We start from the raw sequence: 27816 nt of genomic DNA, 5'->3' as shown, positions 1-27816 counted from the left end.
AATTAATTAATAGACCAATAAGAAAGAGAGTTTCAAACCTCTGCCAAATTACAGCTAGTTTTCAGTTTTCCCCTCCCTACTCAGACCACTACCAGAAAGTCCTAGCAACATTCTTGCTTGAGAAGTTGCTCTTTGCTAGGAAGCTAGTTTTGTTTCTTTTTGAAAAATGTCATTGAAAACAATCACAGTAAGTTACTTAATTGTTACCCAGAAATGATATAATATTGCAGTGGACCTTTAACATGGACCTTTTGACTAACGCACACACTCATAATAACGCACTCATAATAGATTTAAGCACAATGGGTTGGGAATATTTTATAGATTTAGACACTAGTTTTAAAAGTGCTGCCAAACAAAACTATGAAGTATAGGGTGTAATCTTCTTGGCTAGGGAGGGCCAAAATAACAATCCCTACATTAGCCAGTCATACACTTGTATGCATGCATAGCAATGAGCACTGTATGTTACCTGAGCCCTATAGTCCAAGGGAACTGACCACCATTGATTGACCTTCTTAAGACTTAAAACCAAGTCATCTTTATGTAGCCACCATGATGTATGAGCCATGAAGCCGATGTGACTCCTGAAATACTGACTTATGTCACTGTGTTGTGTGAAAGGTGACTCTCCAGGAAGACACCTCCGTCTGACCTCCCCATCCATATCTGTAGTGGAACAGAGAACACGGAACACTTTGCTTATCAGTCACGGCTACAGGTCACATGCCACCTACTGGTCAAGTGTGACACTGTCCACTCAGGGTTAATAGACCTAGGCAGCCAGGAGACTGGGGTGACACTCCACTGGAGATGTGTAACATAACGTTACACTCCTGGCTTCATGGTAAAGGAGCTAATACTGCCTCAAGTGTCTGCTCCTCCCGAGAGAGTGACCCAGGGCCTTCAGTTTGAATTGAATTAGATAAGCCAATGGGACATGGCAACATCCAAAATATTATCTTTTCATTTTGGGGCGGTGTTTGCTTACATGTGTGCTCATGAAATGATTCTGGCATGCAAACAAGTTGTATGAGAGCTTGTAAAGTTAAAACTGAATAAACAATGCCTTTTGTCTTTTGACATTTATGATTAAAGTCATTGGCTAGTGATTTTGAAGATGTTTTTTCTTGTAGCATTTAGATGCAATCAGACAGTTTGATCATTTCTGGACCAAACACTAACCTGGTTTACTTCATCCTTTATACAATCAATAGCTGTATCAGGTTCTTTGTGATCTCAGTTGTGAATGAAGAGTTGTCTCAGTCCTGGCAACTGGAGAGGTAGTGGAGTCTGGTGTTTGGAAACTGTCAGAAATGTCTAAGTTAGAATCAATCCTGTCTTTGATAGGGAGCCAGTGCTGTTGTAGGTGTGATATGGGTCCAGGATTGGGGATTTGGCTCAGATCTGAGCTGGAGCTCTGGGCTGAACCAACTTAAGTGTGTGCAGGGATCTGGAACTAATGACACAGAATAGTGGCAACAGTTAGTTCTGTCAGCTTGTCACAAAGGTGTGTATCCGTTTTCCTTCATCAGGTTGGGTAAGGGGCTAACTCTGGCAATCGAAAAAGGATACCATCTCAATGTTCTTGATGTGACACTCAGATGAGAGAGTGGGGTCAAAGGTAACACCAAGGTTTCAGGCCTGGGGGCAGGGAGAGACCGTGACACCCTCAATCATGTTGAAATCACCCAGCTTTTCCAGCACACACGTTTTACCAGTGGTGGAAAAAGGTAATTGAGGTAATATGTCATACTTGAGTAAAAGTAAAGACACATTAATAGAAAATGACGCAAGTAGAATTGAAAGTCAACCAGTAAAATACCACTTCAGTAAAAGTCTAAAAGTATTTGGTTTTTAATATACTTAAGTATCAAAAGTAACTGTAATTGCTAAAATATACTTATGGATCAAAAGTATAAATACTTTCAAATTCCTTATATTAAGGAAACCAGAACACACTAAAGCATCTGTGTTTAGTGAGTCCGCCAGATCAGATGCAGTAGGGATAACCAGGATTTTCTCTTTAAGTGCTTGAATTGGACCATTTTCCTGTTCTAAGCATTCAAAATGTAACAAGTACTTTTGGGTGTCAGGGAAAATAAATGGAGTAGAAAGTACATTATTTGCTTTTGGAATGTAGTGAATGAAGTAAATGTTGTCAAAAATATAAATAGTAAAGTAGATACCCCTAAAAACTACTTAAGTAGTACTTTAAAGTATTGGGTGGGCAGAGGACATAGCGATGTGATATCAACATACAGTACCAGTCAAAAGTTTGGACACACCTACTCATTCAAGGGGTTTTCTTTATTTTTACTATTTTCTACATTGTATAATAATAGTGAAAACAACAAAACTATGAAATAAAACATATGGAATCATGTAGTAACCAAAAGAGTGTTAAACAAATCAAATATATATTAGATTTAAGATTCTTTAAAGTCGCTACCCTTTGCCTTGATGACAGCTTTGCACACTCTTGGCATTCTCTCAACCAGCTTCACCTGGAATGCTTTTCCAACAGTCTTGAAGGAGTTCCCACATATGCTGAGCACCTGTTTGCTGCTTTTCCTTCACTTCACTGCTGTCCAACTCATCACAAACCATCTTAATTGGGTTGAGGTCTGGTGATTGTAGAGGCCAGGTCATCTGATGCATCTCTCCATCACTCTCCTTCTTGGTCAAATAGCCCTTACACAGCCTGGAGGTGTGTTGGGTCATTGCCCTGTTGAAAAACAAATGATAGTCCCACTAGGCGCAAACCAGATGGGATGGCGTATCGCTGCAGAATGCTGTGGTAGCCATGCTGGTTAAGTGTGCCTTGAATTCTAAATAAATCAAATCAAATGTTATTTGTCACATGAGCCGAATACAACAGGTAGACCTTACAGTGAAATGCTTACTTACAAGCCCTTAACTTCTTGGCGCACCCATCCCGTTAGTGGGATCATTTTCTTCAACATCCGCTTAATTGCAGAGCGCCAAATTGAAATTAAATTACAAAAATATTTCATTTTCATGAAATCACAAGTGCAATATAGTAAAACACAGTTTAGCTTGTTTATCCACCTGGTGTGTCAGATAAAATTGAAAAAAAAAAGCTTTACAGCAAAAGCTATCCAAGCGTTTATGTTAGGACATCTCTCAGCAGACAAAACACTACAAACAGCTAGCAGCAAAGTAGATTGGTCACGAAAGTCAGAAAAGCAATAAAATGAATCGCTTACCTTTGATGATCTTTGGATGTTTGCACTCGCAAGACTCCCAGTTACACAATAAATGTTCCTTTTTGTTCCATAAAGATTATTTGTATATCCAAAATACCCCCATTTGGTTGGCACGTTTTGTTCAGAAATCCACAGGCTCGAGCGGTCATGACGGGGCAGACGAAAATTCCAAATAGTATCCGTAAAGTTTGTAGAAACATGTCAATGTTTTTTATAATCAATCCTAAGGTTGTTTTTACAATAAATAATCGATAATATTTCAACCGGACTGTATCTTTTTCAATAGGAGAGAGAGAGAAAATGTCTGCTCCAAGCTGTTGCGCATGCAAAACCCTGCTGGCACCCAGCCATCCACTGACGCTGTGATCATTCACGCTCATTTTTTGAATAAAAGCCTGAAACTATGTCTAAGACTGTTCACACCATGTGGAAGCCATAGGGAAAGGAATCTGGTTGATATCCCTTTAAATGGAGGGAAGGCATGCAATGGAACAGGGAGATTCGTTTCTCTTAGGCACTTCCTTGTTGGATTTTCCTCAGGTTTTCGCCTGCAATATCAGTTCTGTTATACTCACAGACAATATTTTGACAGTTTTGAAGTGTTTTCTATCCTAATCGGACAATTATATGCATATTCTAGATTCTGGGCCTGAGAAATAGGCAGTTTCATCTGGATAAGTTTTTCATCCAAACATCAAAATACTGCCCCCTACACTCAACAGGTTTTTAACCAACAATGCAGTTTTAAGAAAATACAAAAATAAATAAAAGTAGGAGATAAGAATAACAAATAATTGAAGAGCAGCAGTAAATAACAATAGCGGGGCTAAGTACAGGGGTACTGGTACAGAGTCAATGTAGCCACCATGATGTATGAGCCATGTGGGAACTACACATGAAGAGATCATCTACTCTGCATCTCACAAAGACACGGCGGTTGGATCCAAAATCTCATATGTGGACTCATCAGACCAAAGGACAGATTTCCGCCAGTCTAATGACCATTGCTCGTATTTTTGGACCAAGCAAGTCTCTTCTTATTATTGGTGTCCTTTAGTAGTGGTTTCTTTGCAGCAATTTGACCATGAAGGCCTGATTCATGCAGTCTCCTCTGAACAGTTGATGTTGAGACGTGTCTGTTAGTTGAACTCTGTGAGGCATTTATTTGGGCAGGAATTTCTGAGGCTGGTAACTCTAATGAACTGGCATGCAAACAAGTTGTATGAGAGCTTGTAAAGTTAAAACTGAATAAACAATGCCTTTTGTCTTTTGACATTTATGATTAAAGTCATTGGCTAGTGATTTTGAAGATGTTTTTTCTTGTAGCATTTAGATGCAATCAGACAGTTTGATCATTTCTGGACCAAACACTAACCTGGTTTACTTCATCCTTTATACAATCAATAGCTGTATCAGGTTCTTTGTGATCTCAGTTGTGAATGAAGAGTTGTCTCAGTCCTGGCAACTGGAGAGGTAGTGGAGTCTGGTGTTTGGAAACTGTCAGAAATGTCTAAGTTAGAATCAATCCTGTCTTTGATAGGGAGCCAGTGCTGTTGTAGGTGTGATATGGGTCCAGGATTGGGGATTTGGCTCAGATCTGAGCTGGAGCTCTGGGCTGAACCAACTTAAGTGTGTGCAGGGATCTGGAACTAATGACACAGAATAGTGGCAACAGTTAGTTCTGTCAGCTTGTCACAAAGGTGTGTATCCGTTTTCCTTCATCAGGTTGGGTAAGGGGCTAACTCTGGCAATCGAAAAAGGATACCATCTCAATGTTCTTGATGTGACACTCAGATGAGAGAGTGGGGTCAAAGGTAACACCAAGGTTTCAGGCCTGGGGGCAGGGAGAGACCGTGACACCCTCAATCATGTTGAAATCACCCAGCTTTTCCAGCACACACGTTTTACCAGTGGTGGAAAAAGGTAATTGAGGTAATATGTCATACTTGAGTAAAAGTAAAGACACATTAATAGAAAATGACGCAAGTAGAATTGAAAGTCAACCAGTAAAATACCACTTCAGTAAAAGTCTAAAAGTATTTGGTTTTTAATATACTTAAGTATCAAAAGTAACTGTAATTGCTAAAATATACTTATGGATCAAAAGTATAAATACTTTCAAATTCCTTATATTAAGGAAACCAGAACACACTAAAGCATCTGTGTTTAGTGAGTCCGCCAGATCAGATGCAGTAGGGATAACCAGGGATTTTCTCTTTAAGTGCTTGAATTGGACCATTTTCCTGTTCTAAGCATTCAAAATGTAACAAGTACTTTTGGGTGTCAGGGAAAATAAATGGAGTAGAAAGTACATTATTTGCTTTTGGAATGTAGTGAATGAAGTAAATGTTGTCAAAAATATAAATAGTAAAGTAGATACCCCTAAAAACTACTTAAGTAGTACTTTAAAGTATTGGGTGGGCAGAGGACATAGCGATGTGATATCAACATACAGTACCAGTCAAAAGTTTGGACACACCTACTCATTCAAGGGGTTTTCTTTATTTTTACTATTTTCTACATTGTATAATAATAGTGAAAACAACAAAACTATGAAATAAAACATATGGAATCATGTAGTAACCAAAAGAGTGTTAAACAAATCAAATATATATTAGATTTAAGATTCTTTAAAGTCGCTACCCTTTGCCTTGATGACAGCTTTGCACACTCTTGGCATTCTCTCAACCAGCTTCACCTGGAATGCTTTTCCAACAGTCTTGAAGGAGTTCCCACATATGCTGAGCACCTGTTTGCTGCTTTTCCTTCACTTCACTGCTGTCCAACTCATCACAAACCATCTTAATTGGGTTGAGGTCTGGTGATTGTAGAGGCCAGGTCATCTGATGCATCTCTCCATCACTCTCCTTCTTGGTCAAATAGCCCTTACACAGCCTGGAGGTGTGTTGGGTCATTGCCCTGTTGAAAAACAAATGATAGTCCCACTAGGCGCAAACCAGATGGGATGGCGTATCGCTGCAGAATGCTGTGGTAGCCATGCTGGTTAAGTGTGCCTTGAATTCTAAATAAATCAAATCAAATGTTATTTGTCACATGAGCCGAATACAACAGGTAGACCTTACAGTGAAATGCTTACTTACAAGCCCTTAACTTCTTGGCGCACCCATCCCGTTAGTGGGATCATTTTCTTCAACATCCGCTTAATTGCAGAGCGCCAAATTGAAATTAAATTACAAAAAATATTTCATTTTCATGAAATCACAAGTGCAATATAGTAAAACACAGTTTAGCTTGTTTATCCACCTGGTGTGTCAGATAAAATTGAAAAAAAAAAGCTTTACAGCAAAAGCTATCCAAGCGTTTATGTTAGGACATCTCTCTCAGCAGACAAAACACTACAAACAGCTAGCAGCAAAGTAGATTGGTCACGAAAGTCAGAAAAGCAATAAAATGAATCGCTTACCTTTGATGATCTTTGGATGTTTGCACTCGCAAGACTCCCAGTTACACAATAAATGTTCCTTTTTGTTCCATAAAGATTATTTGTATATCCAAAATACCCCCATTTGGTTGGCACGTTTTGTTCAGAAATCCACAGGCTCGAGCGGTCATGACGGGGCAGACGAAAATTCCAAATAGTATCCGTAAAGTTTGTAGAAACATGTCAATGTTTTTTATAATCAATCCTAAGGTTGTTTTTACAATAAATAATCGATAATATTTCAACCGGACTGTATCTTTTTCAATAGGAGAGAGAGAGAAAATGTCTGCTCCAAGCTGTTGCGCATGCAAAACCCTGCTGGCACCCAGCCATCCACTGACGCGCTGTGATCATTCACGCTCATTTTTTTGAATAAAAGCCTGAAACTATGTCTAAGACTGTTCACACCATGTGGAAGCCATAGGGAAAGGAATCTGGTTGATATCCCTTTAAATGGAGGGAAGGCATGCAATGGAACAGGGAGATTCGTTTCTCTTAGGCACTTCCTTGTTGGATTTTCCTCAGGTTTTCGCCTGCAATATCAGTTCTGTTATACTCACAGACAATATTTTGACAGTTTTGAAGTGTTTTCTATCCTAATCGGACAATTATATGCATATTCTAGATTCTGGGCCTGAGAAATAGGCAGTTTCATCTGGATAAGTTTTTCATCCAAACATCAAAATACTGCCCCCTACACTCAACAGGTTTTTAACCAACAATGCAGTTTTAAGAAAATACAAAAAATAAATAAAAGTAGGAGATAAGAATAACAAATAATTGAAGAGCAGCAGTAAATAACAATAGCGGGGCTAAGTACAGGGGGTACTGGTACAGAGTCAATGTAGCCACCATGATGTATGAGCCATGTGGGAACTACACATGAAGAGATCATCTACTCTGCATCTCACAAAGACACGGCGGTTGGATCCAAAAATCTCATATGTGGACTCATCAGACCAAAGGACAGATTTCCGCCAGTCTAATGACCATTGCTCGTATTTTTTGGACCAAGCAAGTCTCTTCTTATTATTGGTGTCCTTTAGTAGTGGTTTCTTTGCAGCAATTTGACCATGAAGGCCTGATTCATGCAGTCTCCTCTGAACAGTTGATGTTGAGACGTGTCTGTTAGTTGAACTCTGTGAGGCATTTATTTGGGCAGGAATTTCTGAGGCTGGTAACTCTAATGAACTTATCCTCTGCAGCAGAGGTAACTCTGGGTCTTCCTTTCCTGAGGCAGTCCTCATGAGAGCCAGTTTCATCATAGCGCTTTCAAAGTTCTTTAAATGTTCCACATTGACTTAACTTCATGTCTTAAAGTAATGATGGGCTGTTGTTTCTCTTTGCTTATTTGAGCTGTTTTTGCCATAATATGGACTTAGTCTTTTACCAAATAAGGCTATCTTCTGTCTTCCACCCCTACCTTGTCACAACACAACAGATTGGCTCAAACGCATTAAGAAGGAAAGATATTCCACAAATGAACTTTTAACAAGGCACACATGTTAATTGAAATGCATTCCAGGTGACTACTCTTCAAAGGGGGAGACACTCTATACCCAAACTCTTACAGACCTATATCTATCCTACCCTGCCTTTCTAAGGTCTTCAAAAGTTAACAAACAGATCACCGACCATTTCGAATCCCACCGTACCTTCTCCGCTATGCAATCTGGCTTCCAAGCTGGTCATGGGTGCACCTCAGCCATTCTCAAGGTCCTAAACAATATCATAACCGCCATCGATATAAGACAATACTGTGCAGCCGTATTCATCGACCTGGCAATCACCACATTCTTATCGGTAGATTCAACAGCCTTGGTTTCTCAAATGACTGCCTCGCCTGGTTCACCAACTACTGGTTCACCAACTACCTGGTTCACCAACTACTCAGACAGAGTTCAGTGTGTCAAATCGGAGGACCTGTTGTCCGGACCTCTGGCAGTCTCTATGGGGTACCACAGGGTTCAATTCGCGGGCCGACTCTTTTATCTGTATACATCAATGATGTCGCTCTTGTTGCTGGTGATTCTCTGATCCACCTCTACACAGACGACACCATTCTGTATACGTCTGGTCCTTCTTTGGACACTGTTAACAAACCTCCAGACGAGCTTCAATGCCATACAACTCGCCTTCCATGGCCTCCAACTGCTCTTAAATAAAAGTAGAACTAAATGCATGCTCTTCAACCAATCGCTGCCAGCACCTGCCCGTCCGTCTAGCATCACCACTCTGGATGCTTCAGACAACTACAAATACCTAGGTGTCTGGTTAGACTGTAAACTCTCCTTCTAGACTCATATTATGCATCTCCAATCCAAAATTACATCTAGAATCAGCTTCCTATTTTGCAACAAAGCATCCTTCACTCATGCTGCAAAACATACCCTCGTAAAACTGACTATCCTACCGATCATTGACTTTGGTGATGTCACCGAAGAATCTCAATTATAAAATATATTTTGATTTGTTTAACACTTTTTGGGTTACTACATGATTCCATGTGTGTTATTTCATAGTTTTGATGTCTTCACTATTATTCTACAGTGTAGAAAATTGTAAAAAAATAAAAACCCTGGAATGTGTAGGTGATTCCAAACTTTTGACTGGTACTGTAGATATGTGTTGTTATTACAGTGGAAGTCAAAACCAAAGCCAAGGAGGATGTGACCAGGCACATAGAGGCAGAGGGGGCTGTAGATTAGAAGACTGACTGTAGAATGAAGGGAAATTATATATTTCCAATTGGATCAATTAGGAGCTAAACCAGATAGTGATTTGATCTGTCAGAGTGAAAAATGTGAGTATGTGCTTTTCAAATGGAACAGCAAGTCTCACAACCCCGTGAGTGCGACCCCTCTTTACATTGGAGTGCGACCCCTCTTTACATTGGTGAACCCATCCATCTGTTACACCTACAGGGGAAAAAACAGTGCGCCATTCGGAATGGGCCTTGTTTGAAATGCAACAGCAGCATCTAGTGACTGAATGAATAACTACATTATATTCAGGATCTCCTGCAAAGAGTATTTTTGCTAAGTATTTTTGTAACACACACTCGCACATACACGTACCTAATAATTTAATTCAGACTCCTATTGGCTATTTAAATTCAGCAGAATTTTTTATACTAAGGCAAATTAACAGAAAATGTATGACTTGGGTTGGCATTATGCATTGAGGGTTAAGGGGCACCCCCAACATGATCAGTGAAAACAGAAATGATTACCAGACTTATTAAGAAAGTACTATTTATTAAAGGTTAATATCACGACAACATGCACAATACAAAGATTGGTGACATTGTCCTATCCTGAAGACCTCGTTTAAATAAATAGTTTGAAGAATACAGCCTTCAGTTGAAATGGTTAGTATATCAAAAGAAGATTACGAATGTGTAAAGACCACAGCCCAACAATTGTCTTTTCTTGTATGCATTCACTCCCTCGCGTCACAGTTTGGGAAATGGAGTGAGGAAAACATAAAACCTCTGTTACAGGAGTCCGTAGCCTGGCTCCAGCTAATGTCAAATGTGAGATACAACTGGATTGCTTTGATAATTGTAAGTACCCCATCCTCCCATAAATTGTCAAATGTCATTAACATTTAAGAAACCATGTGGATGAGGGTCATTTCTCACCTATCAAGGCACAATGCCTTGTCTTCCTTCAAGGTTCTGATTAATTATGTCAGTAATGTTTGCATATGAACATATTTGAGATTTTTTTTCCCAAGTCCAGGGTCCAGATAGCTTCAAATAGTGTTTATGGCATATAGAAACCATCAACATAAACAGCTGAATACAAGCACTTAAAACAACCTAAGTGGTTTCTGGTCCTATTCTAGTCAATTTGACCGTAAATCTGTTAGTATTGTAAATCTAGTCTTGTCAATGCCTGGACATGTCTGGACAATGCCTAGCTACTCTGATCTGTATGAGATCAAATCACACTCAAATGTTGTGTCTCCAGAATTCTCACTAAAAACATATATTGTTGTATTTGTTTAAATAATACACTACCACATAGGTTACATCATGACACAACAGCACTTTCAAACACAGTGCCTCTGCGTGGCAAGATTTAAACAAGGAGAGAGCAATGATTACCACCTCTGTGTATAATTAACAGATGCACTAGAATAACTATCCTTCTCTGCAAACCTGACACGTTAGCTCTCTTTGGGGTAACGCCTTTGTTGATTCATTTTAGTAAAACATTTAAAGCATGGTCTGCAGAGTACGATTAGGAGTGGGGAGTTCAGAAGTGGTGTAGCTAAACTCCTCTCTAGGGAGCAGAAAGACAGTAGACGTTGTGGTTTCTTTTCAGTTACATCAGATAAACACATTTTTCTTTTGTGAGTAGCAGAGCCTAACTCCTGATCCCATGCAGCCGAGTAAAATTAGATTGTGGTGTGTGTATGTATGCACACTGCATGTAACAAAGGAAAATATCTAGCATTTCATCGGCCTACACTTTGAACACCAGCTGCTAAATACTCGATCTGGTGTGTTTTTTTGTGGTCAAGGAAAAACAATATCAGGCAGTTAGTTCATTGTTGGGTTTCCTTTGCCTCCACCCTTCCTACAGTGGTGAAATCCCTTGCCCTCAGCACTCATAAAGGCACAAAGAGGCACCTCACGGGGAACTCTGGCTGGGGTAGGGGAGGAGTCACATCAGGTGTGCTGTCCATCATCCTGCCATATCTATACCGACAATTATTCACTGGGCTCGTCCATAATAATCACCAGTTGACAGGAGTACACCCGCCAGTGAATGCTCTAGTGGGGTTATGGGGGCACAGACCTGAAGGGAGAGGAGTTACCTCGGCCAGTAACCGGTCTTATCTGAGCACTAAGGGAGAACAGAGATAGTGTATCTTCTTCCCTCGTACTCCAGCCTGGATGGAATACTTCACTGATAAGACTGACTGCACTGAGGAATTAAATGTATTTTCAACTGATGAGAACTTGGTCCTCAACGCAACACCGGGTTTGCCTTGCAAACACCTTTGTTAATGTTATAGCTTCAAGAGCTCTTCCAGTAATTACAACATTTTCAAATTGGAAAATGTTGCCTAAGGAAATGTTGCTATTATTTGTCCTTTACACTAATGTGAATTGGCAAATTGATTGTAATGGTGATGACATCTTATACTCAAGGGAGAAAAAAAAACAGTACTTCCAAGTTTGCCGTTCTAGAAGAACTTCACAAGAATATTGAATACAAAACGAGAGCTGGATTAAACCAGAGGTAGCTACATTACAATGACATCCCTAAGAGTTGCATTACTACTTTGTAATCAAACAAGCTACCAATCTAGTTTACACCTGGTCCTGAATAGTTCCCTTAAGACAAAGCTTTCCTCCAGTTGATTAGCTTGTTTTGTTGCATGTGTACAATATATCAAAAGTACATTGTTTTACTAACAGAACAAAGCAAAAGAGTTAAGAGTAAGTCTGCAGATTTCAGATTAATACATTGTAGAGAAGGGGTAACTTCACATCACTGCAGTAAACCTATGTGCATTAACACTGCTCTAACTTATCTACTTCATTCAATACCCCACTTAAGGCCTCTGCTGTCTACTTTGCAGCCCCTTTGCTAGGCAGCTCAATTACCGGTGTTCAGTCAATAATTATGTATGTTGAAGAAGCCCACACTGGTTGGGGACTCCTTGACTGTGACAGTGACAAGGTTGGCAGTGACGTCAGTAACAAACACATGCTCGATCAGGCTGTCAGTGGGCTTCCAGTCCTGGCCGGTCTGGACTGAGATGGACTGACTGTTACTTGGGTAGGGAGAATCCTGGTCAGAGTCTGAGGTGCTCTCCTCACCGGTGCTCATCTCACTCAGGAGGACCTTGGCCTGCTTGCCACTGTCTTTGGAGGCAGATCTCTCCCGCTTGCCCAGGATGTCTCTGGCCTCTGCGGAGGGGTTCTGGACAATGCTTTTCTCAACCCTCCCTTGTGCCCTTGTTGTAGTCAGCCTCTCAGGCCTCTCTGCCGTGAAACCCACTTCACTGGTCTCCTCAGCTTTGACCTTATCAACTCCAGGATGGTTCTTTCTGGGCAGTTGTCCACCAGGCGTGGCAGGACTCTGTACAGTATTTTGCTCTTGACCATACTGACCAACTGTGTTTTTCCGTGCTGGGTTGGCGGTGCTTCGCAGGTTGGACATTGGCGCGGTGCCATTGCCTGGAGTACCGTTGTCCCGTGTTGATTTGTTCACACTCTGCAGGTTTAGTGCCTGAAGGCTTGCAGCTTGGTTGGCAGGGCCTTTAGGAGTGGAGAAGGGGGCAGCAGTTTTGTTATTGGGTACCTGCTGCACTGGTGTTTGCCCAGGGGCATCTGGTTTCTTCTGCCCATTGTGGGAACCCAGCTGTGGCTGAAAAGCTCCTTGTGGGTTGCCATTACTGGTTGAGAGTTTGGAGTTATGCAAATTCAACACTGCTACTCCAGATTTGCTTGCAGTCGTTTTTAAGTCCAAAGCTGCTCCACTGTCCACATCAGAGACGGACAGTTTGAAGTCAGAAGCTTGACTCTTGCTCTGGTTGGATCTCTGGTTGAAAGAGAGAGAAGCTGAGGTATTTGACCGGCAAGAGGCTGCAGTGTTCATGGAGTTTTTAGTAGTCCCACCCTGGGCCAGGGAACATCTGCCCTGGACACTCAGAGGGCCTCTGCTGTTCAACCCCATGAAGGTGAAGCTGGCTGGGTGAAAGGGTTTCTTGATTCCACCTCGGAGGTCTGCAGGGGAGTCTTTGGCAACTGTCTTTATGATCTTGCGCTGGCCCTTGTTCTGTTGAATGGCATTCATTTCTGCAGGCAGTGCTTTCCTGCCTCGCTTCTTCCTCTGGGGCTCCGGCTTGGCCACAACAATCTGTGCTTTCTTCTGAGGGACAGGGTGGAGCTCCCGTGTTCTGGGACCCGGCTTTGCCTTTCTATCATTGTTATCATCGTCGTCGTCATCCGATGAGGAGGAAGAGGAAGATGATGACGAGGATGAGCCAGACGAAGATGACGATGATGAAGAACTGCTTGACTTTGACACTTCAGGCACAGTTTCCTGAAATGAGGAAGAGAGAAGTCATATTACATTATATTTATTACATTTTGGTTGAAAATACTTTTCAATATTTGTAGAGGTCTTGAGGAAAGCATACCACAACTTTTCGAGGTCTCCCCCTCGGCCTTTTCCCTCTCTTGCAGATCAGAATTTCCTTTTCTTGTTCACTGTAAAAACAAAATATAGGAAACAGTCTTCAGCAGTAGTTATGGTAGAAGTAGCGCAGGAGTCAAGGATACAGACAAGCACTGTTGAGTGTTTTGGAAACCATCTGAGGAGAGGGTATTCTATCACTAAACATATACACTGTGATCCAAGACTTGTAGCCTTCTTCTTGACAGAGACATATGGACTGTGTGTTCATGGCGAGACAGAATTTTTTACAAGTAACATCTCGTGAAGCATTGTCTGGTCTTGCAACGCCCAATGCTGGGCAAAAACAAATCAGGGGTTGCAATACAAATCCCCAGATGCTCATCTGAAAACATTAGATATGCTTTCACTTTTGGAAATTCGGTTCCTGTTTTTGTTCCACCCCGTCATTTCCTGCGGTATATGCGTTTAAATCATTGTTATCCTTCTACAAATGTATGTTTGCAAAGGAAAGTATACATTTGAAATGAAATATTTTTCCTGCTTCAGTTTTAAGATTAACTGGCACTTATGACTCCTTTTATTTTACAAATGCATTATTTTATCCCTTACCAATACAAAATAATGTATTTTTATATCAAATGTATTTTGAACAGAACGACGATCAAATAAAACTTGAAGGGCTGGGGAAACCTAAACTCATATCGATGTGTTTACAGCCTGAAAACAAGGATTGTATGCCCATCTGTGGGCTCCACATTGGCTTGAATGGGGCACTATTAACCCCTGCTGGAGCATTTCAGAGGGCATTGTTTGGATATAGTGGATAGCTCACTCAGTGAGTTCCTGGGCAAATAGAAACTCACCTCTTGTTAAATGCAGCCAATAATCTTGGGTCAAGGATGTTCGCTTGGGGCTCCCAGCTATTGTGCCTGAAGCAAAAGGAAAATATGTCCATCAAATCACTTCAAATGTCCACATTGCAGTACTTCTTGGTAAAAGTTGATGATACAAGTTAGTCAATGCACTGATTGGACCATAGTGTACCACTAATGAAATGTAGGCCTAGTGTAACCTAACCTAGTGACTAGAGACCTACATAACCTATACCTTAGTGACTGTGTAGAGATAAGAGGCCTGGTGTAACCTAACATAGTGATTAGAGAAAGGAAGCCTAGTGTAGAGATAGGAGGCATATGCAAAGAGCTGTGAGTGGGAGGCTTAACTACATAGCAAAGGGGGAAGATAAGGAGAGAAGTTTATTTAAAGCCAAGTGTGTAGGACCTGCCACCTTCACAGGAATAAGATAATCTCAAGAGGGCCAATATTGAGTTAATGTAGAAAAAGATTGCGAATTGGCATGCACATTATAATTTCCACCAGCCACGTCTTACTTGGTCAGTTATTTACTTGTTGTGATATAAACAAGTCGATGGCGCTGGCAGAATCCGACAGCAATGTGAGGATTTGGGTTAAGAACGGGGTGTGAGTGACAGGCAGAATGCCCATTGATGATGGGATTAATAGCAACAATGAAACAGAAGGGACAAGGGAAAGGGCAACTGTGACAAGGACGTGCTGGCAGCTGGAGCGCCCCTAAAGGGGGGAAAAGACTGATTTACGAAAATTCTACGTATACTACCGAGTCACGTTAGGCAATAAATAAACTATATCACATACATTTAAACAACTAATCACAAAAATTAGGCAAGTGCACCAACTGGACACTGTAGTTTGTGGGATGTGTGAGAGACTCGGCATACGTTTCCCAACACAAACTTCTACCAACTCCTGCTTGTAATTTATTTATCAATAAAGCTAGATTGATAAACCATTAACTTGAGCTCCAGTAAGCGAATGATCAAATAAGAGTTTCTATAGCCTAGTTTGTGTGGCCTAATTACTGATAAAATGTCAAATAGAAAAACCAGCAGATATTGAATACGAGAAACCAAAACGATCTGTTTGTTTTGCATAACTAACTAGGTTCATTTCCAAACCTTAAAACCAACAATAATAATAGTAGTAGCAGCAGGAGGTAAGCGTAAAACCACAATTTCTCGTTTTCACGTGCAGCATGTTTTCGAGCAAATTTAGGGAATGTATGAATCCTTTACTACAACAGTGAAGCAAAAAGCGACACGTTGTTGTTGTTTTCATTGTTTGAGGCTGCACTCGCAGCTGCAGCACCACTTGTACTTACTTGGATGACCATCCCCTCCACTTTACAAGAAACTCTAACTTTCCCTGCGAAAATAGAGAAGGGAAATGTTACTAAACTGTGGCCAGAAAATATTTTGGGATATGAGAAAATTATATTTGACAACATCCAACCTTTCTTAGTCGTTTGTTCAGGATGCATTCAGCGTCGAAAACCTGTTCTCCTACGGCGCTCAATTCCTCCATGTTCGCTGTTGCCTACTCTAGTATTTTATGAAAAGAATGGAAAAGAGGGCGGAAAGAAAACGCATTTTCGAAGCTTGTCCCTTGGCAGATACCGTCCCTGTTAACACCACACCTCGACGTGTGACCAATCAAATCGTTTTCACATAATGTGGTCAAATATTGTCTATTATATTGACAAGATAATCGAGTGACCGCTCAAGCAATGGTACTACATGTCCTCAAAGATGGAAGGCAGGAGGGAGGAGGCCAGATCAGGTGAGAACATTCTAGCCAATGAAAGGACAGATACGTGTCTAAACAACGATATAAAATCGTTTTTTTGTTTCCGAAATGCCACGTGCGTCCACATATATCAGCGAATTTCTAACATAACCATTATGAAACTTATAACAGATCAAATAAGCCTCATGTAACAAATTAGCAATTACATTTTTTGTTGACCAAATTGGACACTTTCATTGACCTCCATGCAAAAATGCTTCACTTCGTGGCCTGTTTCGTGGACAGATTTTGAGCGGAGTAAACTCTCTCCCTCGCCTCTTCCTCTCTGTTGTGGTTTATTGAGCACCACAGTGGCAGCGTCATAAAACCTAGCGGTCCAACAGGGAAATGGTTCCAATAATCTTTCCACCATTCATTTTTCCCATAGTGGATTTTAGAAACACTTAAAAATAACGGCTGTACTCCGTGTAGGCTTATCCTGGCGTGACATTTTGATAACCATATAAACCTCTCGGGCAAGGTGACTTTTATAAATATATTCGGCTCCATTTACGCTCAGATTCGAAAATGCTAATTAGCATCATGCACTACCACATGCAAACTCCTGCATGGCATCTCTAGCTGATACCTTGTCTAACAGAAGTTTAGCCAATTTATTCATAACTACATCTAGCCAACATTAGATAATTAATCCAGAGATTCTTACCTTTACCCTGATTCGACAGTCTCGTCCAGATCATCATGGCATTTGTAGCCAATTATCATTTCATTTTTGGGGGGTAAACAGGTGAATATATTGATAAAAGTCACCTTGTCCAAGAAAGATTTACATGGTTATCAAAATGTCACGCCAGGGTAAGCCTACACAAAACACAGCCCTTATTTTAAGTGTTACTAAAAACCCCTATGGGAAAAATGAATGGTGGAAAAATGATTAGACCCATTTCCCTGTTTGACCGCTAGGTTTTATGGGTATCATGACTCATACTGTGGTACTCTATTGAATATTTCCCGGGAAATATGTTACTGAATGCCTTGTATGAAAAATAAAACAGTTGCTTATCATCCCCCCTAACCAATATATTTTCTATTATTTAAAATGGAAGGCCTTTAGTCAAGCCTGTTACTTTATAATTGTATTACTCTTCTGGTAATGTTCACTAGCATAATGATGACCTGTAATGATAGTTTGTCATAATTTACATTATAATTGAAAAAGTTAAAATGGAGATTTATGTAATTTCATATTAACTTAGATAATTATCTTGTCACGTGTTGTATCTTGACATGTTGTTTTAAACAATTAGTAATCACCATGTTAAATCCAGTTGATATGTCATCAAATATATCCGTAAGGTCATGTCAAGAAATACAGTACTGTGCAAAGGTTTTAGGTAGGTGTAAAGAAATGCTGTAAAGTAAGAATCCTTTCAAAAGTAGACATGTTAATAGATCATATTTATCAATTAACAAAATGCAAAGTGAGTGAACAGAAGAAAAATCTAAATCAAATCCATATTTGGTGTGACCACCCTTTGCCTCCAAAACAGCATCAATTCTTCTAGGTACACTTGCACAAAGTCAGGGATTTTGTAGACATATAGTCAGGTGTATGATTAAACAATTATACCAAACTGTTGCTAATGACCATCAGTTCAATATGTAGGTTGAAACACAATCATTAACTGAAACAGAAACAGCTGTGTAGGAGGAATACAACTCTGGGAGGAACAGCCATGTTCACCTAACCAGGTGAGGTTGCTGAAGACAGTTTACTGTTAAAAGTCATACACCATGGCAAGACTGAGCACAGCAACAAGACACATGGTATTTATATTATTATTATATTATTATTATTATTATTATTATTATTATTATATTATTATTATTACTACATTAGCAAGGTCTCTCCCAGGCAGACAGGGGTTTTCAGATGTGCTGTCCAAGCTATTTTGAGAACACAAAGAAACGGGCAACGTTGAGGACTGTAGATGCAGTGGTTGGCCAAGGAAACTTACTGCAGCAGATCATCACACATCATGCTTACTTCCCTTCACAATCGGAAGATGTCCAGCAGTGCCATCAGCTCAGAATTGGCAGAAAAGTGGGACCCTAGTGCACCCACCTACTGTCTGGTCAGAAGTGGCCTTTATGGAAGACTAGCAGCCAAAAAGCCATTCCTCCGATGTGGAAACAAGGCCAAGTGACTCAACTATGCATGAAAACACAGGAACTGGGGTGCAGAAAAATGTCAGCAGGTGCTCTGGACAAAATTTGAAATATTTGGCTGTAGCAGAAGGCAGTTTGTTTGCTGAAGGGCTGGAGAGCGGTACACAAATGAGTGTCTACAGGCAACAGTGAAGGATGGTGGAGATTTCTTGCAAGTTTGGAGCTTCATTTCTGCAAATGGAGTTGGGGATTTGGTGTCCTCAATGCTGAGAAGTACAGGCAGATACTTATCCATCATGCAATAGCATCAGGGAGGCATCTGATTGTCCCCAAATCTATTCTGCAGCATGACAACGACCCCAAACACACAGTTCTTAACGGCTTTCGCTATCTTCAGCGTGAAGGAGTTCTGGAAGTGACGGTATGGCCCCCACACAGCCCTGATCTCAACATCGAATCTGTCTGGGATTACATGAAGAGCGAGGAGCACCTGAGGCTGCCTAAATCCACAGAACTGTGGTTAGTTCTCCAAGACGTTTGGGCCAACCTACCTGCCAAGTTCCTTTAAACTGTCTGCATGTGTACCTAGAAGAATTGATGCTGTTTTGAAGGGAAAGGGTGGTCACACCAAATATTCATTTGATGTAGATTTTTCTTCTGTTCAGTCACAATCATTTTGTTAATTGATAAATATAAATTAACATTTCTATTTTTGAAAGCATTCTTACTTTACAGCATTTTCACACCTGCCTAAAACTTTGGCACAGTGTTAATGTACAGGATATTTTCCCTAAACAAAGGACCTATTCAGACTCTTGAAAGGTATTTCCATTCCTTTATTTATACAGAAACTTATAGGTCCACTCACTCACTGCAGAGTCAGTATCCTGCTGACTACAATCAGCAACAGGACGTGAACAGATTGAGATCAATCTGGAGCTCAGCCAGCATGCAAATCAGTCTCTGTCCCTAATTGACAGCCCATATCTACCCTGACCATCAAGTGTATTAACAGACAGATCACTTGACTTGTCCTTTTTATTTTTTACCCCTGACAGATTGTTTCCACCACTCGACTTGTTCAGTTTGTTTACCTGTCTCTAGGAATTACACCTTAACTATAGAAAGCTTCCAATCAGTCCATTATTGTCTTGAGTTATGGCAGAGGAAGAAACTGTGACAGAAGCTGAGAGACTGACGGAATCCAAAATTGGCAGTAAACAAAAGAAATGAAGCATTTAAAGCAAAGTTGTTTGCAACTCTGTACTTGCCAGTGGGCAAATATCCTTCTTGTTTATTTTAATACTGTATGTTTGAGTTATCAGTTGCCCTTTAACCACTAGGAGAGTGAAACATCTGAGCCTGTATCTGTGGTTAGTCAAATTCTACTTTTTTAGCTTATTACATGCTTAGGTACATTGCACACATTTCTATATATCAGATTGTGCAAGCAAATATTCTTAACATTTTCCAATTTCCATTGATTTGTATACATATTCAGACATGCATACCTTCTATCATTTTCTCCTTCTTGAATGCATTAAACGACACAACCACTATGAAGACCACAAGAAATCCAGCCACTGCTGCCAATCCAACAAAGATATTTGATTTTATGTCCTGACGGAGGTCTGAAATACGAGACGTAATGCAAATGTAATGTCATTTGATTTGTGTACATGGATGTCAATGACAGACATTAATCTAATTTTTATTCAATTTTTGTCATTTGTGTTTCATATTTGTACATTCTATATACATTGCGTTAGACAATAGATTACTTTGGCTGTGTAATGAAGGAGCAGGTGTAACACACTTTTTGGGTCATTAGCCTGATATAAACTTACCCTCTGTGGCAGAGACCAGCATGTGTTTTGTGGCATCCAGCTGGCCATCATTGGGATCAGGCTTGATGCCCAGTATGTGACACATCAAGGGGTATATGTTCACTGTCTCAAAGGGCCCCACCTCCAGGTTCTTTTGGAACGCTGGCCCCACAGCCCTGAAGATGGGCTTCATGTCCATTTCTTCGTTGTCAAAGCCACGCTCCCCCGCGTTGAACTGCACTGTGAGGAACTGTAGAGACAAAGAGCCAAGAAGAGTCAGGGTGATCAAATCTGTGTGAGTTCATTTAGAGTAGGAAAGGTGAATGATCAGAATGTTGCAATTCATATTGATCATCATAATGGGAAGCCTGAAGTCCAACTTGTCTTTCTATGATGCACTTTCAACTGGACAGCAGAGGGAGATGTTGACTAACTGAAGGAAAGGGTTGCTTGAGCAACCATAACATCTGCTCAGTGCTTATAAGAACCGAAACGGGAGAATTTCCCTGTTCTCCATTATTAGACACATACTGTTAAAATGACTGTTAATCAGGTTAAGAGGGAATCCTTTCATAAACTAAGGAGGCCTAAATATCACATAGTTCCTTTGGTCATTCAGGACAACTACTTTGATCATGAGATGGATATTACGATGGATTGTATGAACAGCAAGCGATACAGTTATCCGGACACTTTTTATCTTCACTTTGTTCACAGAAAATACACTGATATATTTAGATACACAGGGAGAAGGTAGGCTAATTACCATAGATATTATGTAACCCTTCTCTGAACATGCATAACATTTGCTTTGATAAAACTGAGAGGAGAATCTTTTGAAATGTCTAAATAAAGGGTCCGTAAACAGGAGATAACACAAGAGGGTCAAATACCCTAAACTTATGTATTTTGATAATTAGACTTTACACGGAAGATCAACTGAACTCTACCACATACCCTTACTGGAACCACAGCCTTCAATGAGGTTATATGCTTTCAGGTGTAATCACTTCCTCTGATGGGTTACTGTCAGTATAGCATTTGAAGACATTTGTTATTTTGCTATTTCTGTTTTACAGTATGTTGATGTGTAGTGGCCATCTCTTGTATACAAAAATGAGAATCAGATTTTTTAATGATTTAGTATCACTCAATGGAGTGATGTAGCACTTTCAGTGGTAAAGTTGCAGGCAGCAGGGTTAAGCCAAATGTAAATGCTAATGTCGAATTTTGTGGCATGAATATCTTCATGAAGCATTAGAGAGCTCTGCATGCCATCAGCCAAACCTGCATTATCCTGGGAAGGTGGTAATGCACTTGATTAAAATTGTGATGTATTAAGATTAGAGTTGAATTTCTTGTTTCCGGTCTAAAAGATTCCATTTTCTCCATCGCTACAAACCAAATTCTCTTGGTAATTCCTTCAATATTTGTAGTCTATTGAAATATGGCATGTTATCAGAAATCACATAATGCATGCAGGGGGATGCATGAGGTTGTGCCAAACTGTACTGTATATTATAGAAGTTATAAAATATTCTAGATTAAAGATATACTTTAAGTATATTATTATACAGAATATTAAAGATATACTGTATAGGCTACATGGTTATTTTTAAACCAGCTTCTTTGCTCATACTTTGTTCACTGAGGCAAATCCTCTAATCAGTAATTCACATTAAAGCATGGAATTGGAAAGTCTACAACAATATGCATGTTTAGTCTCACAAAAGTAAAAGTATGCCTTCATTTCACTTTTTGTGTTCCTGAAATTGGTTCTGTACGTGACGGAATCCCTTTAAAAAAAACGTCTTAATTTGTTTAAGCGAACTACTAGTACTAAATACTATAGAGACATGCTATGAACCCACCCCGTTAATGACATATCCAGGGTCAGAGAAGAGAATGATGGGTAGGATGCAGTTGTTATTAGCAAAGGAAAAGTTCTTGGGCATCTCCTCCTTCTTAAAGACATGAAGGTGAGGGTGCGCCCCCTTCAGGGCGTTGTAGACCTTATCCTGCATGCCCTTCTTGGGAAGTAGCATCCCAGAGGGAAGTCCACCAGGTGAAAGGCTATATCTCTGAAGGAGAATCCGGGGATCCTGGACAGGGTGATCTCCTTCACCAAGCCATTGCGGTACACATTGCTTATCCCATGGTCAGCGGTGATTATGATGTTGAGACTATCGGCAAGTCCGTTTTGTTCAGCCAAGCTGCGGATGTAGCCCACTGTTCTGTCCACCTGCTTGACCATCTCCCTCCGCTCAGGGGAATCAGGCCCGTATTTGTGGCCTGTGCCATCAGGCTCCACAAAATACAGTGACACAAAGTCCAGGTCCATCTCACTGAACCAGGTGCCCATCACCTTCTCTACGTTCTCATTTTGTCTCGTTTTTGTAGTCATAAAACCGTGGTTCCACTTCCTTCACTGTCTGCATCTCTCCCTGGTAGGTGGATTGCGTGCCAGGAAAGTGAAGAGAGCCAGCCCTCAGGCCCTGAATAGACAAAATGGGGATGAAGAGAGGTGTCACGCGCACACACACACACTGTCTTACACACACACAGTCTTACAAACACACACAGACACACACAGTCTTACATACAACACTCACACACACCGTACATGCATATATGCACAGACATTTAAATGACTATCCAGACTATTTGCATTGGCATAACATTTGATTTGTATTAATGTAAAGAAAATGCAGGAAAGATTTAAGATGAAGGTGCTTCTTAAATCATTCTGACCTGTCTCTGGGCTGTGATCCAGATGGGTAGAGTGCCATTGTCCCACCACTCATTCTTAAACTGGGTAACATAGTAAGGCAGTTTCTCACTGGTGTTGATGTTGAACCACATGTTGTGGATCACCCCATGGTTTTCAATGTAGCGCCCTGAAAAGAGTCACTGTCAATCTCTCAATATTCAGTCTGCCATATTCACATGACAAATTCTATCAACTTTATAGCCTGTGAGTGCCATGGCACTTCTTGGACAAGGTCTTATGACCGACACTGGAGATTAAAGGAATTTAATTTCAAGGAAGTTAAATTTCTTTTAAACTGGCACTGATGATTCAAAAGTTAGAAGGAAGGAAAATAGAAATTCCTCCTTCAGCCTTCCCAACATAATCATCTTACTCAACTCTGAAAGCTGCTGGACCCTGGGACATTGAATTACAGTTAATTCCTTTTTTCCAGTCACATTCACAATTCTTATAAACTAAACTGGGAATGACTTGTGATCCAATAATTGGAGAGAAAAAAGGACCACCATGACATGAACATGAACCTCCACAGAATCACTGCTCTCTTGGAGCCTGTAGAAAAGGGTTGTGCCTGGGTATCGATCTACTGTAGGTACCTGTTAGGAGGGTGAAATATGTGGGACTGGTGATGTTGAGGTAAGGTGGGGTCACATATATGGCCTTGACCCCGTCTTTGGCCAATGTGTCCAGATTCAGCCTGTCCACATCGCGGTCGTAGTCCCACCTGAACCCATCGAAGGAGACGAGCAGTACTTTATGCTGGCCTTTGATGCTGTATCTATCCAGCGGTACACCTAAAGAGGACGCGGCAAACAGGACGCAGAGGCTCACTGTCCACAAACATAGTGGGTACGACACAGAGCTGAGACTGTCACTTTACTCCAATCCTTGGGTATGCAGGCTGTTGCTATACACCCACTCCAGCACCTCACGGTTAAAGCCCCTCTCCTTCCCATTACACCTGAGCACATTTTCCTTCCCTGTGCCAGCAGCATGTGATCAAAGTTTAATCTTATCTGATCATATAGTATCTAGTTGATTAGATGGATGTTTGCTCAGCACATTTATGCATGGTGCTTGATTATGCTGTTATGTACTGTGTAATTACCATCCAATGTTTGTTCCTGTGCTTGTATAGGAAATATATTTTATTGTGATTGCAAGATATTAAATCAGTTCCAGAATGTTGTCAACAAGACTGTCCGCTTGGCTGTTAAGTTCATGGATTTTGTCTGCCTGTCCGTCCATCCATTTTGTCTGCCCGTCTGTCTGTCCGGTTGTCCATCCATCTTTCTGAGTTTCTAGTGAATAATTGACAAAGGGGAATGACACGTATGGATTTCACCTTGAGTGTGGATGGTACATGATCGATCTGACGCCTAGAAAATTGAGAAGAAAATGAGAGGATGTACCTCTTCATCAGTGAACTCCAGTCTCTAGGGAAACCGTAACCTGGTATTATTTACTATTTAGTTTAGTATTTTATTCGCATCCCCGTTAGCTACTGTTAAAGCAGGGGCTACACTTCTTGGCGTCCAAACAAAACATAAAACATGACATAATACATAACCTTAATAGACAAGAACAGCACAAGGACAGAACTATCCTAATCTAATAGCAACCTTGCATCCTGATATCCTGATCTCACAGAACCAGGGTGTATACTATGTAGCTGGTTTGAGGAGTTAGCCAGGTAACTTTCTATGGCAATGAATGCTTCAGAACTAACCTTCTCTGGGGAGGCTAGTGCTGCGTTGAGATGGTACGAGGTAGACAGCAAACCAGATGTCATTGTTTTCAATGAGAGCATGACGGTATGCGTTGCTATGATGATTTCACTAAACAGACAGTTAGAAAACAACGCTACGGCAGACTGCTGAAGTCTGAACTTTGGCGGCAAGTCCCGTCTACCATGACGACTGACGACATTCACCGCCAGGCTCAGCAGTATTTACCGTCATGAAAACAATGACATTTGGTTTGCCGTCTTCCATGTAACTCAGTTTATCCTGAATGAAGTGTCTGAGTCGCTAGTTGAGGACCAATGAAATCAGATTGCCACCCTCTTGCAAACATTGCGTAATCATTTCCTACATTTGAGGATGACGACCGATTCAGTATTTTATTTTTCAACAAAAACAATTGTTTTCAAACATAGTTATATTCGGGCCTCCTGGGTGGCACAGTGGTTAAGGGTGCTGTACTGCAGCGCCAGCTGTGCCATCAGAGACTCTGGGTTCGCGCCCAGGCTCTGTCATAACCGGCTGCGACCGGGAGGTCTGTGGGGCGACGCACAATTGGCCTAGCATCGTCCGGGTTAGGGAGGGGTCCTTGTCTCATCATGTGTATCGGAGGACCCGTGACTTTCAACCTTTGTCTATCCCAAGCCCGTACGGGAGTTGTAGCGATGAGACAAGATAGTAGCTACTAAACAATTGGGGAGAAAACGGGGTAAAATTCAACAAACAAAAAAGTTATATAAAAATACCTATGACATTACATATTTATTAAGGACAGGATGCATTTAAACGTTCACACGCAGTATGACGTTGTACAATTATTTTATCGATAGAAGTGGGGGAAAAGATGCTGTTTGCGTTGATATGCACACCAAAGCACATCAAATCAAATGTTATTGGTCACATACACATATTTAGCGGATGTTATTGCGGGTGTAGCGAAATGCTTGTGTTCCTAGCTCCAACAGTGCAGTAGTATCTAACAGTTCACAACTATACACACACACACACACATCTAAAAGTTTTAAAAAAATAGAATTAAGAAATATATAAATATTAGGACGAGCAATGTCAGAGTGGCATTGACTAAAATACAGTAGAATAGAATACAGTATATACATATGAGATGAGTAAAACAGTATGTAAACATTATTAAAGTGGCCAGTGATTCCATGTCTATGTATGTAGGGCAGCAGCCTCTTAGGTGCAGGGTTGAATAACCGGATGGTAGCCGGCTTGTGATTGCCGTTTAACAGTCTGATAGAAGCTGTTTTTCAGTCTCTCGGTCCAAGCTTTGATGTACCCGTACTGACCTCGCCTTCTGGATGGTAACGGGGTTAACAGGCCGTAGCTCGGGTTGTTGATATCCTTGATGATCTTTTTGGGCTTCCTGTGACATCGGGTGCTGAAGGTTTCCTGGAGGGCAGGCAGTGTGCCCCCGGTGATGCGCTAGGCAGACCGCACCACCCTCTGGAGAACCCTGCGGTTGCGGTCGGTGCAGTTGCCGTATTCGGTGGTGATACTGCCCGACAGTATGCTCTCAGTTGTGGATCTGTAAAGGTTTGTGAGGGTCTTAGGGGCCAAGACAAATTTCTTCAGCCTCCTGAGGTTGAATAGGCGCTGTTGCGCCTTCTTCACCACACTGTCTGTGTGGGTGGACCATTTCAGATTGTCAGTGATGTGTACGCCGAGGAACTTGAAGCTTTTCACCTTCTCCACTGCTGTCCCGTCGATATGGATAGGGGAATGCTCCCTCTGCTGTTTCCTGAAGTCCACGATCAGCTCCTTTGTTTTGTTGACGTTGAGGGAGAGGTGATTTTCCTGGCACCACTCCGCCAGGGCCCTCACCTCCTCCCTGTAGGCTGTCTCGTCATTGTTGGTAATCAAGCCTACTACTATTGTGTCCTCTGCAAACTTGATGATTGAGTTGGAGGCGTGTGTGGCCACGCAGTTATGGGTGAACAGGGAGTACTGGAGAGGGCTGAGCACGCACCCTTGTGGGGCCCCTGTGTTGAGGATCAGCGAAGTGGAGGTGTTGTATCCTACCTTCACCTCCTGGCGGCCGCCCGTCAGGAAGTCCAGGACCCAGTTGCACAGGGTGGGCTTCAGGCCCAGGACCCCAAGCTTATTGATGAGCTTGGAGGGCACTATGGTGTTGAAGGCTGAGCCATAGTCAATGAACAGCATTCTTACACTCACTGTATTCCTCTTGTCCAGATGGGATAGGGCAGTGTGCAGTGCGATGGCGATTGCATCATCTGTGGATCTTTTGGGGAGGTATGCAAATTGAAGTGGGTCTAAGGGGTCAGGTAAGCACTTCATGATGACAAAAGTGAATGCTATGGGGCAATAGTCATTTAGTTCAGTTACCTTTGCTTTATTGGGTACAGGAGCAATGGTGGGCATTTTGAAGCAAGTGGTGACAGCAGACTGGGATAGGGAGAGATTGAGTATGTCAGAAGACGCCATTAACGATAGGTGATTAAAGAAAGACGGCACTTCTAACAGCCTATTTCACATCATTACCTGCTGAATTTGCAAGATCACTTCATAATGATTTCAGAAAAAAACATGTGCCACTGACTGATTTTTCAGTATCATCTCAATGAAGAGTTCGACTAGCCATGTGTGGCTGCTGCAGGCTGCAACGAGACATGCATGCGCAGTTACAAGCCTGCTAGAGTTAGTGGCAGGCAGATGAGCAATATCCACCGTTGTAGTACGGATGAAGCCTGAGCTGGAATGTGAAGAGATCTCAAGCTAGTTCATTTCAGAAAAGCCTGGGTACATCTAGCTATGTACGTAGTATACCCCTCAGTTGTTCTGTAAACACCAGAGAGAATCCCACAACA

General features: G+C 41.3%; 1 protein-coding gene and 1 pseudogene across 1 annotated transcript; both read right to left on the bottom strand.

The window, feature by feature from the left end:
• Positions 1–9909: 9909 nt before the first annotated feature.
• Positions 9910–17341, bottom strand: LOC118365614 (chromobox protein homolog 2-like). Its single transcript, XM_035747978.2, has 6 exons — positions 16667–17341; positions 16167–16255; positions 16036–16079; positions 14699–14764; positions 13837–13906; positions 9910–13739 (listed from the first exon to the last, which is right to left on the bottom strand). Exons 2-6 carry the CDS (start codon positions 16236–16238, stop codon positions 12306–12308), a joined length of 1686 nt encoding a protein of 561 aa, XP_035603871.2. The 5' UTR covers positions 16239–16255; positions 16667–17341; the 3' UTR covers positions 9910–12305.
• A 1035-nt stretch (positions 17342–18376) lies between these two features.
• LOC118364671 (ectonucleotide pyrophosphatase/phosphodiesterase family member 7-like) lies at positions 18377–27433 on the bottom strand (annotated as a pseudogene).
• Positions 27434–27816: the final 383 nt, after the last annotated feature.

Source organism: Oncorhynchus keta, chromosome 5 (assembly GCF_023373465.1).
Source record: "Oncorhynchus keta strain PuntledgeMale-10-30-2019 chromosome 5, Oket_V2, whole genome shotgun sequence".
In the NCBI taxonomy this organism is placed as follows: Eukaryota; Metazoa; Chordata; class Actinopteri; order Salmoniformes; family Salmonidae; genus Oncorhynchus; species Oncorhynchus keta.
This window is presented reverse-complemented; position numbering and strand designations above follow the sequence as displayed.